Source organism: Hypanus sabinus, unplaced genomic scaffold (genome assembly GCF_030144855.1).
Source record: "Hypanus sabinus isolate sHypSab1 unplaced genomic scaffold, sHypSab1.hap1 scaffold_2879, whole genome shotgun sequence".
In the NCBI taxonomy this organism is placed as follows: domain Eukaryota; kingdom Metazoa; phylum Chordata; class Chondrichthyes; order Myliobatiformes; family Dasyatidae; genus Hypanus; species Hypanus sabinus.
Window position 1 is genome coordinate 1 of NW_026781024.1, and position 16,350 is coordinate 16,350.

General features: G+C 45.0%; 1 protein-coding gene and 1 long non-coding RNA gene across 2 annotated transcripts; one reads left to right on the forward strand and one right to left on the reverse strand.

The window, feature by feature from the left end:
* Positions 1-281: 281 nt before the first annotated feature.
* LOC132388266 (2'-5'-oligoadenylate synthase 1-like) lies at positions 282-16,140 on the reverse strand. Its single transcript, XM_059960607.1, has 6 exons — positions 15,771-16,140; positions 12,889-13,186; positions 11,420-11,595; positions 8,668-8,918; positions 5,933-6,065; positions 282-2,497 (listed from the first exon to the last, which is right to left on the reverse strand). Exons 1-6 carry the CDS (start codon positions 15,939-15,941, stop codon positions 2,201-2,203), a joined length of 1,326 nt encoding a protein of 441 aa, XP_059816590.1. The 5' UTR covers positions 15,942-16,140; the 3' UTR covers positions 282-2,200.
* LOC132388267 (uncharacterized) lies at positions 5,962-8,625 on the forward strand. Its single transcript, XR_009510198.1, has 3 exons — positions 5,962-6,096; positions 6,424-6,805; positions 7,577-8,625. It is a non-coding gene; the product is annotated as an uncharacterized LOC132388267 (long non-coding RNA).
* Positions 16,141-16,350: the final 210 nt, after the last annotated feature.

A 16,350-nucleotide genomic window follows, 5' to 3' on the forward strand; every position in this document is an offset into this window, starting at 1 on the left:
ATTGCTATAGATGGCTGTGGAGGCCAGGTCATTGGGTTTATTTCATGCAGAAGGTGATAGGTTCTTATTTAGTAAAAGCATCACAGGTTACAGGGAGAAGGCAACAGAATGTGGTTGAGAGGGCAAATAAATTGGCCACGATGGAATGGTGGACCAGGCCTGATGGTCCAAATGGCGAAATTCTGTTCCCATCTTTTATAGTCAGTTAAAATCGTCCGTAACAGCTCATTTGAGCGAATGAATATATGATGTCCGATTGAGCAAAACCAGCCCGATAATCCTTCAAACATTAAAACAGCTTTATTTATTGACTGCTGAATTTCCAACAATACAAAACAGAATTTACATCATATTAAGACATTATTATTCAGATAATTTCAGCAGTTTCTTCCCTGACATATAGCCAATGGCTGCCATTTCTCACATTGTACCGATGTGGATTCACAAAAAAATTCTTTTACTCGATTCAAGTCATTGTGTTTATGACGCTTAAGAGAAGAGCCTTGAGAAAAAAAAGCATAATAATTAAATAGATTCAAAGATCAATAGGTACGGCTATTCACTTTGTCCGTGTGTGGTGCAAGAGAATTGTGGACAAGCATAGGGTTTGCCAGAGTTTAAAGTGCACTGTGGGAGAAGTGTCCACGTGGGTCTGATGAGGTCCGAGGGGGTGGGGATTGTGCACTGACAAGGTACCCACGATGCATAAATCATCCGAGCTTCCCAATCACCCCAGTTCCATTATCAGATATTGGTCACGTTAGCTAACTTGGGATATGTTGCATCAGAAAGAACACAATATGCAATATGTGTTTCAAGAGTTCCTGCCTCACATCAGTTACAGTTAATGCTGATTCGACCAAAGTAATTAACCAAAGGTAATCAAAGATTCAACAGTGGCTGGGTGGGAGATGCCAGAGAGTAGTGGTGGATAACTGTTTGTCAGGTTGGAGGCCTGTGACTAGTGGTGTGCCTCAGGGATCTGTAATGGGTCCTATGTTGTTTGTCTTATACATTAATGATCTGGATGACGGGGTGGTAAATGGGATTAGTAAGTATGCAGATGATAGTAAGGTAGGTGGCGTTGTGGATAATGAAGTAGTTTTTCAAAGCTTGCAGAGAGATTTAGGCCAGTTAGAAGAGTGGGCTGAAAGATGGCAGATGGAGTTTCATGCTGATAAGTGTGTGGTGTTACATTTTGGTAGTAATGATCAAACTAGGACATACATTGTAAATGGTAGGGCATTGAGGAATGCAGTAGAACAAAGTGATCTAGGAATAATGGTGCATAGTTCCCTGAAGGTGGAATCTCATGTGGATAGAGTGGTGAAGAAAGCTTTTGGTATGCTGTCCTTTATAAATCAGAGCATTGAGTATAGGAGTTGGGATGTAATGTTAAAATTCTACAAGGCATTGGTGAGGCCAAATTTGGAGTATTGTGTACAGTTCTGGTCACTGAATGATAGGAAAGATGTCAACTAATTAGAGAGAGTACAGAGGAGATTTACAATACAAATACAAGTACTTTATTGTCACCAAACAATTGATAGTAGAGCGTACAATCATCACAGTGATATTTGATTCTGTACTTCACACTCCCTGAAGTACAAATTGAAGTAAATACAATAAAAATTTAAATTATAAATCATAATTAGAAAATAGAAAAGTGAAAGGATTTACTGGAATGTTACCTGGGTTTCAGCACCTAAGTTACAGAGAAAGGTTGAACAAGTTAGGTCTTTATTCTTTGGAGCATAGAAGGTTGAGGGGGTACTTGATAGAGGTATTTAAAATTATGAGGGGAATAGATAGAGTTGACGTGGATAAGCTTTTTCCATTGAGAGTAGGGGAGATTCAAACAAAACGGTATGAGTTGAGAGTTAAGGGGCAAAAGTTTAGGGGTAACACGAGGGGTAACTTCTTTACACAGAGAGTGGTAGCTGTGTGGAATGAGCTTCCAGAAGAAGTGGTAGAGGCAGGTTCGATTTTGTCATTAAAAAAAAACCAGATAGGTATATGGACAGGAAAGGAATGGAGGGTTATGGGCTGAGTGCAGGTCGCTGGGACTAGGTGACAGTAAGCGTACGGCACAGACTAGAAGGGCCGAGATGGCCTGTTTCCATGCTGTAATTGTTATATGGAACCTTAAATGAGAAAAACTAATTCAGGTCTTTATCACTGCCATTGATTTTCAAACTGTTCAGTTAGGATCCACTGCATTAGGAAGTTGAATCTCAGTGCCACCACGCAATCTCAGGTTGACAAGGATGGTAGAATGGTGCTTAATGCCATAAGATTGCAGTGTACGTGCATCTTCAAGCGGCGTTGATTGAAAGGTTAAGTAGTACTGGCTTCGCTGGATTCGCTGCAGGGATTCAATTTTATCTTTTAAACTTGAAACCTGGTCATCTGGCAAAACCTGGATCGTCTGGTCACGTCCATCTTTTCTGACAAATATCTCCATTACACCCAGGGTGACTCCAAATGTCTTCACTGGCTGAGGTACACAAAACAAAAATGGACAGAAGTAAAATATGTTCCTTTTATACGTCAGAGGCAATAGAAAACGGAACAGAAAATCCTACAAAAGGCTGTGGATTCGGCCCAGTACATCACATGTAAAGCCCTCCTAGCCATTGAGCACATCTATATGAAAAGCTGTCAGAGGAAAGCAGCACCCAACATCAGAGATCACCACCACTCAGGCCACGCCCTTTCCTCGCTGCTGCCATCAGGAAGAAGGCACAAGAGCCTCAGGACTCACACCACCAGCTTCAGGAACAGTTACTGCCCCTCAGCCATCAGGCTCTTGAACCAAAGAAGATAACTGCATTCGTCGATTGAGATGTTCCCTAAACCAATTATCTCACTTTTAGGACTCTTTATCCAGTTATTTCATGTTCTCGTTATTTATTACTATTTATATTTGCATTTGCACAGTCTGTTATAGTTACTGTTCTATAGACTTGCTGAGTATGGCCGCAGGAAAATGGATCCCTGGGTTGTATGTGGTGACAGATATGCACTCTGGTAATAAAATTTACTTCGAACTTTATAGTCTAAGTGACAGGCAAAATCCGACAGTGTCGGACAGCAGGTGTCGAAATGAAGGGAGTGTTGTAAAACTAACTCCAGGAAAAAGCTGACTGCACCACTTATGTAAGGCTTGTGCCCCATTATGATAAATTGTTTTCTGCCCAGACTAGGGCTCATTTCTCATCCATTTTACTCACCAAACACCTGGCCATTGGACAACTTGCGTGCCTATCTTTACAGACCATCCAATGAGAAATTGAGAGTATATGGTCAAACACAAGAGATTCTGCAGATGCGGGAAATCCAAAGCAACACATGCAAAATGCTGGAGCATCTCAGCAGGTCAGGAAACATCTATGGAATATAGTAAACAGTTGCCGTTTCTGGCTGAGACCCTTCATAAGGACTGGAAAGGAAGGGGGAAGAGGACAGATCAAAATGGTGGGGGGAGCATTACAAGGATTGTTACAAGGTGATAAGCGAAGCCAGGTGGGTGGGAAAAGTAAAGGGCTGGAGACAAAGGAATCTGATGGGTGAGGAGAGTGGACCATAGGAGACAGGAGAGGAGGAGGGGACCAAAGGGGGCCGTCATTGGCAGTCACCTGAGCAAAGCTCGACACTCGTGAAACAGTATGGAAATTAACTGTAAAAATAAGGATTAAAGACACTTATTTTAACACCCCAAAAGCCCAGGGCTCTGCTGTAACCCATCCTATGCTGGAATTACTTCTGGAGTGCAGTGGCCTCTCCGTACAAATTCAGATCTCAGCAATAAGTGGAAACAGTCATACTATCCTTCATTGCAAAGCGTACAGCCCAGGGTAAATCGTTCAGTGATCTCTCAGATTGGAACGAGTGGAGATACAATGCCTTTGTTTCAACATCGATAAACAATCTACAGGTCAATTCACAGGCTGAGAAAGGCTGATGATCTGCAAGCATCTTAGCGCGCAGATTACTGTTTCCCCGTTCTCGGGCTAAGTTTCAATTCCAAGGTCTGACGTTGCAACTAACAGGGTAAATGTCCAAGGTTACAAGCAGGAAACTGCAGTAAAACAATCATCGACTTGGGTGGCAATTTGTTCGAAATCGTACAGGACATTTATCTCACAAATGTCTACAGGTATACCCTGGAGAGCAATCTGACTGTCTGTATCACCCTCTGGTATGGTGGGTGGGGTGGGGAGGGGAACTACTGCACAGGATTGAAGTAAGCTGCAGAGAGTTGTAAACTTTATCAACATCATGGCCTAAGCCTCCATCGTACCGTGGACATGCTCAAAGAGCAATGCCTCAGAAAGGTGGTGTTTATCATTAACGACCCCATCACCCAGATGCCCTTTTCTGATTATTACCATTAGGGAGAAGGTACTGGAACTTGAAAGCACACACTCAACGATTCAGGAACAGCTTCTTCCCCGTTACCATCAGATTTCGGAATGGACATTGAACCCAGGAACGCACACTACTTTTTAAATTTCCATTTTGTCATTATTTAGTTAATTTAACTATTTTATATGTGTGTGTGTGTGTGTGTGTGTGTGCGCGCACGCGTGTGTGTTCTCTGCAATTCACAGTTTCTTTTTCTCTATTATTATCTATTGCATTGTACTGCTGCCGCAAAGTTAACAAATTTCACGACTTATGCCGGTGATATTAAACCTGATTCTGATTCTGATCTTTAAGTACTAGAAAGTGGACAAATGGAATATTTCTGACACTGTGAGGCCAAAGTTACAGTAGCTGACAAGCAAGATGTAGGAAGGATGTAGGAAAAGCCATGTTTTTTGTTTTAGCTTTTAGCCCATCCAGAAACCAGCAGACAGTTGTCCTATTGTCTTTTGCTTAGCTCATTTAGAACATAGAACATAGAAACCTACAGCACAGTATAGGCCCGTCAGCCCACAATATTGTGCCAACAATTTAACCTACTCTAGAAACGACCTAGAATTTCCTTACCGCATAGCCCTCTATTTCTCTAAGCTCCATGTACTTATCTAGGAGTCTTTTAAAAGACCCTATTATATCCACCTCTACCATCTTCACCGGCAATCACCCTTCTACCTACTTCCAAGCACCTTAAACCTATTCTCCCTCATGTTAGACATTCCAGCCCTGGGAAAAAAGCCTCTGGCTATCACCATGATCAATGCCTCTCATCATCTTCTACACCTCTAGCACGTTACCTCTCATCTTCCGTCACTCCAAGGAGAAACGCCCAAGTTCAGTCAACCTATTCTCAGAGGGCATGCTCTCCAATTCAGGCAACATCCTTGTAAATCTCCTCTGCATTCTCTCTATAGTTTCAACATCCTTCCTGTAGTGAGGTGACCAGAATTGAGCACAGTACTCCACGTCTGACCAAGGTGCTATACAGCTGCAACATTACCTCACAGCTCTTGAACTCAGCCCCACAGTTGATAAATACCAACACACCATACGCCCTTAACAACACTGACAACCCTCCAGACTATCCACTCCACCACCAACATCTGGGTCAAACCAGTGTTCAGAACTGCAGCGTTGAAGGACAAGGTTGTTGACCTTCAGCTCCATGGACTGCAAATGAACCTGCAGGACAACACAAAGGCCTGTGACAGACTGTACCATCTCCCATGGCCGGGGCAATCTGGGATATCTGTCAAAAGCCAGCCATTGGTGGGGTGGAAGAAGTGGGCAAGTAAATGTCTTTCTACACGTACAAACCAGCTGGATGAACTCAGCAGGTCGGGCAGCATCCGTTGAAATGAGCAGTCAACGAAAACGTTGAGTGCTCGTTTCAACGGATGCTGCCTGACCTGCTGAGATCATCCAGCTTGTTTGTATGTGTCATCTGCTGTGTACTTTGTGTTTACTAAATGTCTTTCTACGTTCATCATTTACTTAAACCAGTTACCTGGACATGCCAAGGACTGACGCCAGAGACACAAGGCATTCTTAGGCACTTCCTGGCTTCATCTCCCATCACGTCCCAGACACCTGATGAAGCCACGTTTCCAGTTGGATCAGCAGGGTCGAGAATTACTGGTCTGAAAGATAAACCATTCCAACAAAGACCTCGTAAGTTCAACGGCTCAACATCCATCTCCTTGAAAATTTCATGGAGTTGCTATATATGCAATTTGTTTTCAAAGTAAGCATACACCAAGAAGTACTGATGGAAAATTTAATACTTTTGACCAAGCCCCTGAAGTTCAGTTCATGACTAAAGTACCTGCCCAGCCCTGGAGACCACAGAAGAAGATGCTGTTGACAGAGGGGCAAGACCAGAGTTTGTTGCCCATCATGGTGTTAAGGGGATTAGTCAAAAAAAATATGTTTGACCTAATATTCTTCTCCGCCCATCAGGAAACCAGCAGACAGCTCAGTTGTCCTATTGTCTTTCAGGTTTAACCTGGACGCCTACGGAGCCAACCACACTGAAGTACAGCAAATGGCTTCCTCAATTCCAAGCTCTTTTCCCTCATGTCACTGGCCGTGCTGGAAGTGAGTTTTATCTAAAACCCTGCAACGTGAGGACACCAAGGACCAGGGTTGTTTGATGGTGTGATTTACGATGGGTTTCACTACCTCAGAAACCAATTCCTGTGTTGGAATTCTGGGCAACGATCTGTATCTCTGCAAATATTAACCAGTATTTTCCTATGTGTCTTGTGAAGAGGAAATGCAATTTGAGTAGGAATAAAATCTGAGGGATAAGTGACAAACTTGTTGTTACCAAGAAGTAACATGAGAGTGAATAACATACGGAGAATTCCATAAACTGGAGGTAAGGTTGCTTTTGTAAGTTTATTGTTCAGGGAGAGGGGCATTTGGAGGCTGATGTTCTTGGTGTGTTTTGTGTGGGGAGAGAAGGATTTGCGGACTGATGTTCGGTGTGTTTTGTGTGGAGGGAGGAGGATTTGGGGACTGAAGTTCTTGGTGTGTTTTGTGTGCAGGGAGGGGGATTTGGGGACTGATGTTCTTGGTGTGTTTTGTGTGCAGGGAGGGGGATTTGGGGACTGAAGTTCTTGGTGTGTTTTGTGTGGAGGGAGCGGGATTTGTGGACTGATGTTCTTGATGTGTTTTGTATGGAGGGAGGGGGATTTGGGGACTGAAGTTCTTGGTGTGTTTTGTGTGGAGGGAGGGGGATTTGGGGAGTGATGTTCTTGGTGTGTTTTGTGTGCAGGGAGGGGGATTTGGGGACTGATGTTCTTGGTGTGTTTTGTGTGCAGGGAGGGGGATTTGGGGACTGAAGTTCTTGGTGTGTTTTGTGTGGAGGGAGCGGGATTTGGGGACTGATGTTCTTGATGTGTTTTGTATGGAGGGAGGGGGATTTGGGGACTGAAGTTCTTGGTGTGTTTTGTGTGGAGGGAGGGGGATTTGGGGAGTGATGTTCTTGGTGTGTTTTGTGTGGGGAGAGGGGGATTTGGGGACTGATGTTCTTGGTGTGTTTTGTGTGGGGAGAGGGGGATTTGGGGACTGATGTTCTTAGTGTGTTTTGTGTGGAGGGAAGGGTCTCTGGTGATTGAGGATCGTGTTGCCTTTCTATTTTGTGCAGGGGGTCGGGGTTGCTGTTTCTCTCTGAACTGACTTCCATGGATTTTCTTTGTTTAACGGTTATCTGGAGAAGAAAAATCTCAGAGTTGTATACTGCATACGTCCATTAAAAAATGACCCTTTCAACCTTGCAACACACACAAAATGCTGGAGGATCTCAGCAGGCCAGGCAGCATCCACAGAAAAGAGTCCTGTGACATGTTGGGCCGAGACCCTTCAGCAGGACTGGAGAAAGAAAGATGAGGAGTAGAGTTAAAAGGTGGGGGGAGCGGAGGGAGAAACACAAGGTGATCGGTAAAACCAGGAGAGGGGAGGGTGAAGGATCGCAGCTGGGAAGTTGATTGGTGAAAGACTTACCGGGCTGCAGAGGGGGGAATTAATAGGAGAGTACAGCAGGCCGTGGAAGAGAGAAAAGAGGAGAGGAGCACCAGAGGGAGTTGATTGCTAGACAAGGAGAAAGGCCGAGAGAGGGAAAAGGGGATGCGGAATGGCGAAAGGCGGGGGGCCATTACCATAAGTTCAAGAAATTGATGTTCATTCCATCAGGTTGAAGGCTACCCAGACAGAATATAAGGTGTTGTTCCTCCAACCTGAGTATGGCCTCATTGCAACAGTAGAGGAGGTCACGGATAGACATATCAGAATGGGAATGGGAAGTGGAATTAAAATGGATGGCCACTGGGTTGTCCTGCTTTTACTGGCTGAAGGAGTTTAGCCGTTCGGCAAAGCAATCTTGAAGCTTTTTAGGTGACTGAAAGGATTACCACTGGTGGAAAAGGAATGGAGAGGGGACTGGCCCCCTGGCTAGGAGAGGTTGTAGATGCAGGGTGTGGTGAGGTAATGGAGGGTAGGTTGTGGCTGGTGAGAACTGAAAATGAGGGAGAAGGTTTGGAATTTCATCACTTCAGGTGAGACAATGCAGGTTACTTTAGAATTAGGAACATTTAGAAGTGCATTGAATCATCTTTATATTATGATAAGATTATTTTTCCCTGTGTTAGACCTGTCTGTACAGGAATTTGAAACGGAACATTAACTAAAATAAAAAAAGTAGTTTTAATTGTCAGTGTGAATTGTGCTCGTGCATCTTACCTCCTCTCACGGAGTTTATTTTTTAAAAATTCTGCCAAGGATCCATTAGTGACATCGTAGTAGTCAGTCCAGTAGATGCACAGTTCCCGATGTCTGCAGATCAGTTCCAGGACTGTGCGGAACCCTTCAGCCGTGTCAAATCTCTCCTTGCCATTACCTTGTTCCCAGGCATGGATAGTCAATAACTCCAGGGCATACTTTGGTGGCAGTCGTGTTCCGGCTCTCAACTCTGACTGCCGTGGCTTCACGTACTGAGAAAGTTATTGACAAAGATAAATAAATAAGTGATGTAAAACATACTCCTTCCTATCCTGTATTTTTCTCTCTACATTTTAATCCTTTGTTATTTGTCTTGAGGTAGATACATGCTTTGTGCACACCCAGATCAACGATCACATAAAAATATCCTTTGACCAATCTTTGTGTAGCCCTTAATCCAATATTTCCATCACTCAAACTGCTACATATAAAGTTAATTTCCCTTCATAAAAATAAGTTTGAGGGCACATAGCCTGAGGCTCAGGCTGCCGTCGACAGATCTTTGAGGACCAAACCTAGTCTTAACATATTGATGTAGCTATAAAGAAGGCAAGACAAGACCATGGCTAAATTTAAATAGGAGTTTGTCACCTTATACACTCAAAAACATCTACAGATGCACTGTGGAGAGCATTCTGACTGGATCATCACCATCTGATATGGGTGTGGCGCTACTACACAGGATCAAGGTAAGATGCTGTGGTGGTTCAGTCCGAAGTCCGTGGTCCGGTCAGCAGACTCCGGACTCCGGGTTTTCCAGCGGTCCCTTGCTGGGTTGGACTTAACTGGAAACACCTGAGGCTCATATTGGAACTGGGAATGTAAGTGGCCCTGGTATTGAGTGTGGTTGGGTTGTTGTTGTTTACTCAGGGCACAGATGGCTGGTGGAAGGCTAGAATGGACTCTTGCCATCCTTGGGGCCGCGTTGGAGAACCATGGCTTCTGGGAGCCTTGCTGTCAGTAGTCGGAGTGGTCATTGTGGTATGGATTCAGCTGTTTCCTGGGCCAGCTGGGTGGCCGTCAGCCACTCTGAGCTAGGTAGGGATCCAGTTACTTCCGTAGCCAACAAGGCTGCCGGCCGTAACGGCTACTCAGAGCTACCCCGATGCAGAGGTGGAACTGTCTGTCGTTCCTTGGTGTTTGTCTCTTCCTGTCCTTGCCCCGGTGAGATAAGTCTGGCTGTTCTGCCGTTGCTCTGCGGGGGGATCTGTCTTGTCTTGCCCTTGCCTCTGTGGGGTAAATCAGGCTGTTCTGCTGTTACCCTGTGGGGGGAATCTGTCTTGTCTTGTCTTTGCCTCTGTTGGGTAGGTCAGGCTGTTCTGCTGTTACCTGATGGATGGTCCTGCCCCACCTTGGTGTGTCGTTATAGATGAGTCCCGGCTTGTCGGAGGATAAGTCCCAGCTCTGTCTGTGTACTGTCCCGTTTCATGTCAGTGTCCTGTTAAAGATGAGTCCCGGCTTGTCGGAGGATAAGTCCCAGCTCTATGTCTGTGTACTGTCCCGTTTCATGTCAGTGTCCTGTTAAAGATGAGTCCCGACTTGTCGGAGGATAAGTCCCAGCTCTGTCTGTGTACTGTCCCGTCACATGTCAGTGTCCTGTTAAAGATGAGTCCCGGCTTGTCGGAGGATAAGTCCTGGCTCCATGGTGATGTACAGTTCCTAGTCTGCCCCTAGCTCCAGCCTCTGAGTTCCCCAGGCCCGCAGCCTGCAGCCTCGTCGTCCTCGCCTGGGTTTGGGGGTCTAAGCCCGAGGCAAAACCCAGGTTCTGGGTCCTTGTCCAGTCTTGGGCTCGGAGTCCACCCCAGGCTCCTTGTTCCCAGTCCCTCGTCCTGGTCCTGCTTCCCCTGCCACGACAGCATCCCATCCCGTCCCTGGGTTCCGTCTCATCCTGTTTCTGGGACTCCAGTGTCTGTGTCCTGCAGTTGGGTCCTGATTCAACACCTGACTTATGACAGATGCAGAGAGTTATAAAATCAGTTCGATCCATCATGGTTACTTGTCTCCATAGTATCCAAGACTTCTTCAAAGAGTGCTGCCTCAGAGAGGTGACGTCCATCATTAAAGACCCCCACCACGCAGAACATGTCCTCGTCTCATGTTACCGTCAGGAAGGAGGTACAGAATCCTGAAGGCACACTCTCAGTGAGTGAGGAACAGGTTCTTCCCCTCTACTGTCCAATTTCTAAATGGACACTGAACCCAGGAACACTACCTCACTAACAAGGGAAAATCTGCTGATGCAGGAAATCCGAGCCAATGCTGGAGGAACTCAGCAGGCCAGGCAGTGTCCGTGGAAAAGAGTATGGTTGACGTTTCGGGCCGATACCCTTCATCAGGACTGGAGGAAAAAGATGAGGAGTCAGAGTTAGAAGGTAGGGGAGGGGAGGAAGAAACACAAGGTGATAGGAGGGGTGGAGTGGTGAAGTAAAGAGCTGAGAGATTGATCGGTGGAAGAGATACAGGGCTGGAGAAGGGGGAATCTAATAGGAGACGACAGAAGGCCACCAGAGCACCAGAGGGAGGTGATGGGAAGGCAAGGAGATAAGGTGAGAGAGGAATGGGGAATGGTGAAGGAGGAGGGAGTACTTCCTGTTTTTTGAATTGGCCTCCACAGGCGTGCCTCTGAAGAAAGTGGAAGCTGGATATTAAACAAGCTATCTGTTTGTGTTGGAATGACAATGATCAGGAATCATTCTGTTCTCCAGAAACTTACCAGTTTGTACCAATATTTCAGCAGGCGGATCAAATCTTTGACTTTTGAAGTATACTTCTTTACAAACGCTCTCTGAAGTTCAGTAAAGCAGGCAGAAAATTCTCCATCTGTGGTGCTGTTTCTGCTTCTAAATCTGATCAATTCACAATGTGCTTCATTCGCATTGGACTTCCCCTCTGTAAGGAGTAAAACGGTTAACGATCAACAATCACAGTGCAGTTAATATCTGAAACCCAGCAGGCCATGCATAGTGCTGCATTGTATTGCTGCCCTCCAGTTTAGTTAATCGCATGATTCACAACCCAAAGGTTCTCAAATTGGATCAGCTAGCTTGCGTAGCATTCCTGAAGGGACGAGGAGGAAACTCAGCCCAAGCTGCTAACTATTGTCGTTTAACATATGGCACACGGTTCTGGGCACCCCACTATAGGAAGCATGTTGAGGCTTCGGAGAGAATGCAGAAGCTTTACCTTTCCGACAGCTCATTCAGCGGCAGGGGCAGGCCATGGCGATGAGGTTTCTCGCAGGTCGGCAATGTGTGTTTAAAAGTACAGAAGGGGCAAGCGGGGGCGACCACTGTCAGGGTGGCAATTGTTGGGGCGGCCATTGTTGGGAGCAGGTTAGTGGTGAAAATAGGAGTGTCAGGCTTTGGCTAAAGGAGGCTTCGGATTGAAAGAGGCGTTAGCTCTGGGTAAGCTTCTGTTAAGGTTCCAGTTTTTTTCTCTTACTGTGCCTAGCGTAGTAAATGGCTGCTGGGTGTTGATTGGATGTTGGAGCCCCGGGAGACCCAGACTCTCCCAGGGATCTGCGTTTGCATCCAGCTACAGCTCCTGAACACCGTGTAGGGAACTGGAGCAGCAGCTTGGTGCCTTTGGCTTGTACGGGAGAGTGAGGAGATCATCGATCAGAGTTACAGGGAAGTAGTCACCCTGAAATTGCAGGAGGCAAGTAGTTGAGCAGATCTGTGGGTGAAAATGTCTTCTTAATGAGAGAGATCAGGGGAGAATGGCCAGACTGGTTCAAGCTGACAGGAAGGCAACAGTCACTCAGCTAGCCACGCATTAGAACAGTGGTGGGCAGAAGAGCATCTCGAATGCACAACACATCCAACGTTGAAGTGGATGAGCTACAGCAGGAGGAACAGTATCTAATGAAGGGGCCACCGAGTGTGTTCTTCCTGATTAAAGATAGCAATAACTAAATATAGAACTCAGTTGTCCCAGGATCTGAACCATGAACTAGAAAAGGGACACTGAAGGGAGAAAATCAAACAAGCTGCACTCTTCACATCATTCTAGAACAGAATTTCCCAACCTTTTTTAATGCCACAGACTCTTAGCAATAACCAAGGGGTCCATGGACCCCAGGTTGATAACATCTGTTCTAGAGCTTACACAAGAAATAAAATTACATTTCAGTTTAATAGTACTTCTAAACATAGGTGACATAACATTGCGGCAGGTTCTTACTTAATGCATCATAGGTCGGCAGAACATCAAATGACACACTCTCTGAAGATTTCTTTGATCTCAACTCAAAGCTCAGAGATTTTGGTGGGATGCTGCTTTGTTTTATTGAGGTGATAGTAATATCACGGATCTCATACGCAAGGCTCCTGGAGCATTCTTCCAGCATTTGCTGAATGTCCCCCAGAATTCCAAGCCTGGTGTCTCTCTGGTCCTGGAAACTTTTGAAGCAACTGAGGAAGACGACAAGATCTGCATCTGAGCTCTCTTTTACGGCTGTACCTTTGCCTGATGACCCACCCTGTCAAAAAACAAGAATGTTCAATTATTTCTGAATATTACAATGAGTGGCAGACAGTTCCATTCCAGATCTATGATGTAAACAAACGACCCACATTGATTAGCTTCACTATCGATCGTCATGGGATTACAGTCTGTTTCAGTTGTTACTTTGTTTTCACAGTTACACACGGTGGCTATTTTTCCAGCTGCTTTAAGAACCTAGAACATAGAACACTACAGCACAGTACAGGCCCTTCGGCCCTCCTTGTTGTGCCGACTCATATATACCTTAAAAACCAGTACTACCCCGTAACTACCCCGTAACCATCTATTTCTCTTTCATCCATGTGCCGATCCTTTTCATCCAAGTATTCCCCTTTTCCACAAATCCTCAATGAGATGGGAACTCCACAATTTTTCCCCAAGGTAGATATTCTATGCATATGATCATAAATGATCACTGACAGCAGGTTATTGCACTTTATTGGCAAAACACCCAGCCTCGTAGTCACTGAAGAGACAGTTTTTATATAAAAGTAAACTGGAGCAAGAAGTCCTGTGCTGATAACTCAATCCTGAATCTGTGGAAAGCAGTCCCACAGACTGTGCTGGAGGCAATATCCATGGGGATAGTTAATGCAGAAATTGATAGTTTCCTGATTGGGCTGGGCATCAAAGGATATGACCGAAAGGCAGGAGAATGAGGTATTGAGTGGGATATAGTATCAGCCATGATGGAATGGGGAGCAGACTCGATGGGCTGAATGGCCTAATTCTGCTCCTACATTTTATGGTCTTATGGTCCCTGCAACCAGCACTATGTGACTCAGCTGGAAGAATCTCACCACATCATTGGTTTATGGAAGACTCATTTCATACTGGCCGTATGAAACTTGAGTTGACATTTGGGCAACTTAATTCTGGATGTGAGCTGCCCACGTTTCAGAGGGAATTGAGCATCTGAAGAGCAATTCTGTAAGTTCCATTGTTTTTGTGTTTTCTAAATATCCAGTGATTAATCAGGATAAGTATACCTATTCACAGAGAGTGCTGTCTGTATCACTTGCCAGACCCACGAACCTGATTCTACATTACAGGCATGGCCGCTATACAAGGAAGTAAGGGGACTAGGACCTCATGATTTATAAAGCAGACTTTGAACTGGGGTTCCAGTGAGCGAGAAGATAATGTGGGAAATTCGGACCCAGCGGGTTTGAAGGCAGGGGGTAAACTGGTCAGTTAAAAAGCAATGTTGACAGGGTTTGCTCTGTTCCCTTCCCTTTGTACAAGGGGAAATGCATTAGTATTAATGGATTGAAACCTGACCGTGGTTGCTGCAGGTGAGGTGAGCTGTGTTGGAAGGGAGACGTACTTTTGGGAAATGTGGAAGTTCTGGATGCTTGTCTACTGCAAACCTGAAACAGATTCCATTGGCATGCCAACCTGATTGACTGGTGAGAGCCCATTCACCAGCTCCCTGCAACCAGCATCACGTGATTCTGCTGCTAATGTGGTGCTGCCCATGATGTCAAGAGAAGAGGGAGGGCAGATCTGATCTCTGTCCTTGGGGAGCTCAAAGGAGGACAAAGGAGGAGAAAGCAGACAAAAATACAATCTCCAACTCTAAATAATAATTCAACTGATCAATCATATCACAGTGGTGAGTTGTGTCCTCACCCTTTTCCCTGCCTCTATTTATACCAAAATTGTTTCGGTTTCAGATTTTCAAAGTTTTAAAATCTCAGCCAATCCCAAACCATAATTATTTTTCGATGGGACCAGAAGGATGAAACCAAAATTCAAATTGTCCCATTGGCCACCTCAGAATCCGGAAAGCTGAAGTAGAAGCAGACCATCCCTGATCTCTATCAGCTGTCCAGGAAGACGATGACAACTAGGATACCTTGGGAGGTGTCCCAACGAGCCAAAACAGATTATAATTTAATGTAGTTTTTTTGGCAGAACCTCAATAATGCTGTTCCACAACGGTTTGCTGCCAAACTTGTGAACATAATGGGAAACCTATTTGATGCTCTGGTGTCCTAGAAGAAAGTCCATTTACTCGCCAATTTATCTGAAATTCAGCAGCGAAAAAGGCTGTAAATTTGGAGATTCAGCCAACACCATTACAGGCACCAACATCCCTACCAATGAGAACATTGTCAGGAGGCAGTGCCTCAAGGGGGTAGTGTCTATCATTAAGGTCCCTCACCATCAGGGACATGGCCTTTTCTCATTACTACCATCAGGGAGGTGGTACACATTCAACGTTTAGGAACAGCATCTTCTCCCCTTTGCCATCAAATTTCTGAATGGTTGATGAACCCAGGAACACCATCTCACTATTCCTCTTCTGCACTATTTATTTATTTCTTTACTAGTTGTAACTTCTCGTAATATTCTCAGTCTTGAACTGCACTGTTGCCACAAAATAGCAGATTTCACAATGTATGTCAGTGATAATAAACCTGATTCTAACATCATCACATTCATCCGAAAACAACTCCACTTATAAGGAAAGGAATTAAAAGATAAATTAAAATAAATTATTCAGATCACTTGGAGGTACAGTAAATATTTGTATTAAAAGCCAAGCAACTCACCTTAACAGCTCTGATCACTTTAATGCTGGGTTGATGCATGAAACATCGATTCTTTAAAAATTCACAGATTCTGTGCACAGCCTGCTTCACCTCAGCATTAAATCCAACTGGCTCCAAGTTTCTTTTGATGAACTCGTCCAGTTTCCTGGGCTCTGTGCAGTACAGCTCCATCGTTGCTGAGCGTTTGTTCTTCCTCAGGAGTGTGGTTTTACCTCTGCCCCACAGCTGCTCCCACAGATGCAGTGGATGTGGAGCAGAACCGACAGTAACCTCTTTATAAACTGCTTGTTAGCTCCACCTTCAAATAATAAAAATGCAGTGCAATGTGAAGATATGTAATCTTTTCCTAGTGCAGTAAAATTTGTACACATCACAGTTCAGTGACTGATCCACCCCTGCACTGCTTATTGGATGTTTTAGATCATCTTCCCACCCTACCTCTTGTGAAAATGCCATCCCAGTCTCACAATTCCTCTATCTCCGCCGCATCTGCTCTCAGGATGAAGCTTTTCATTGCAGAGCAAAAGAGGTGTTGTCCTCCTTCAAAGAAAGGGGCTTCCCTTCCTCCACTCAACTCTGC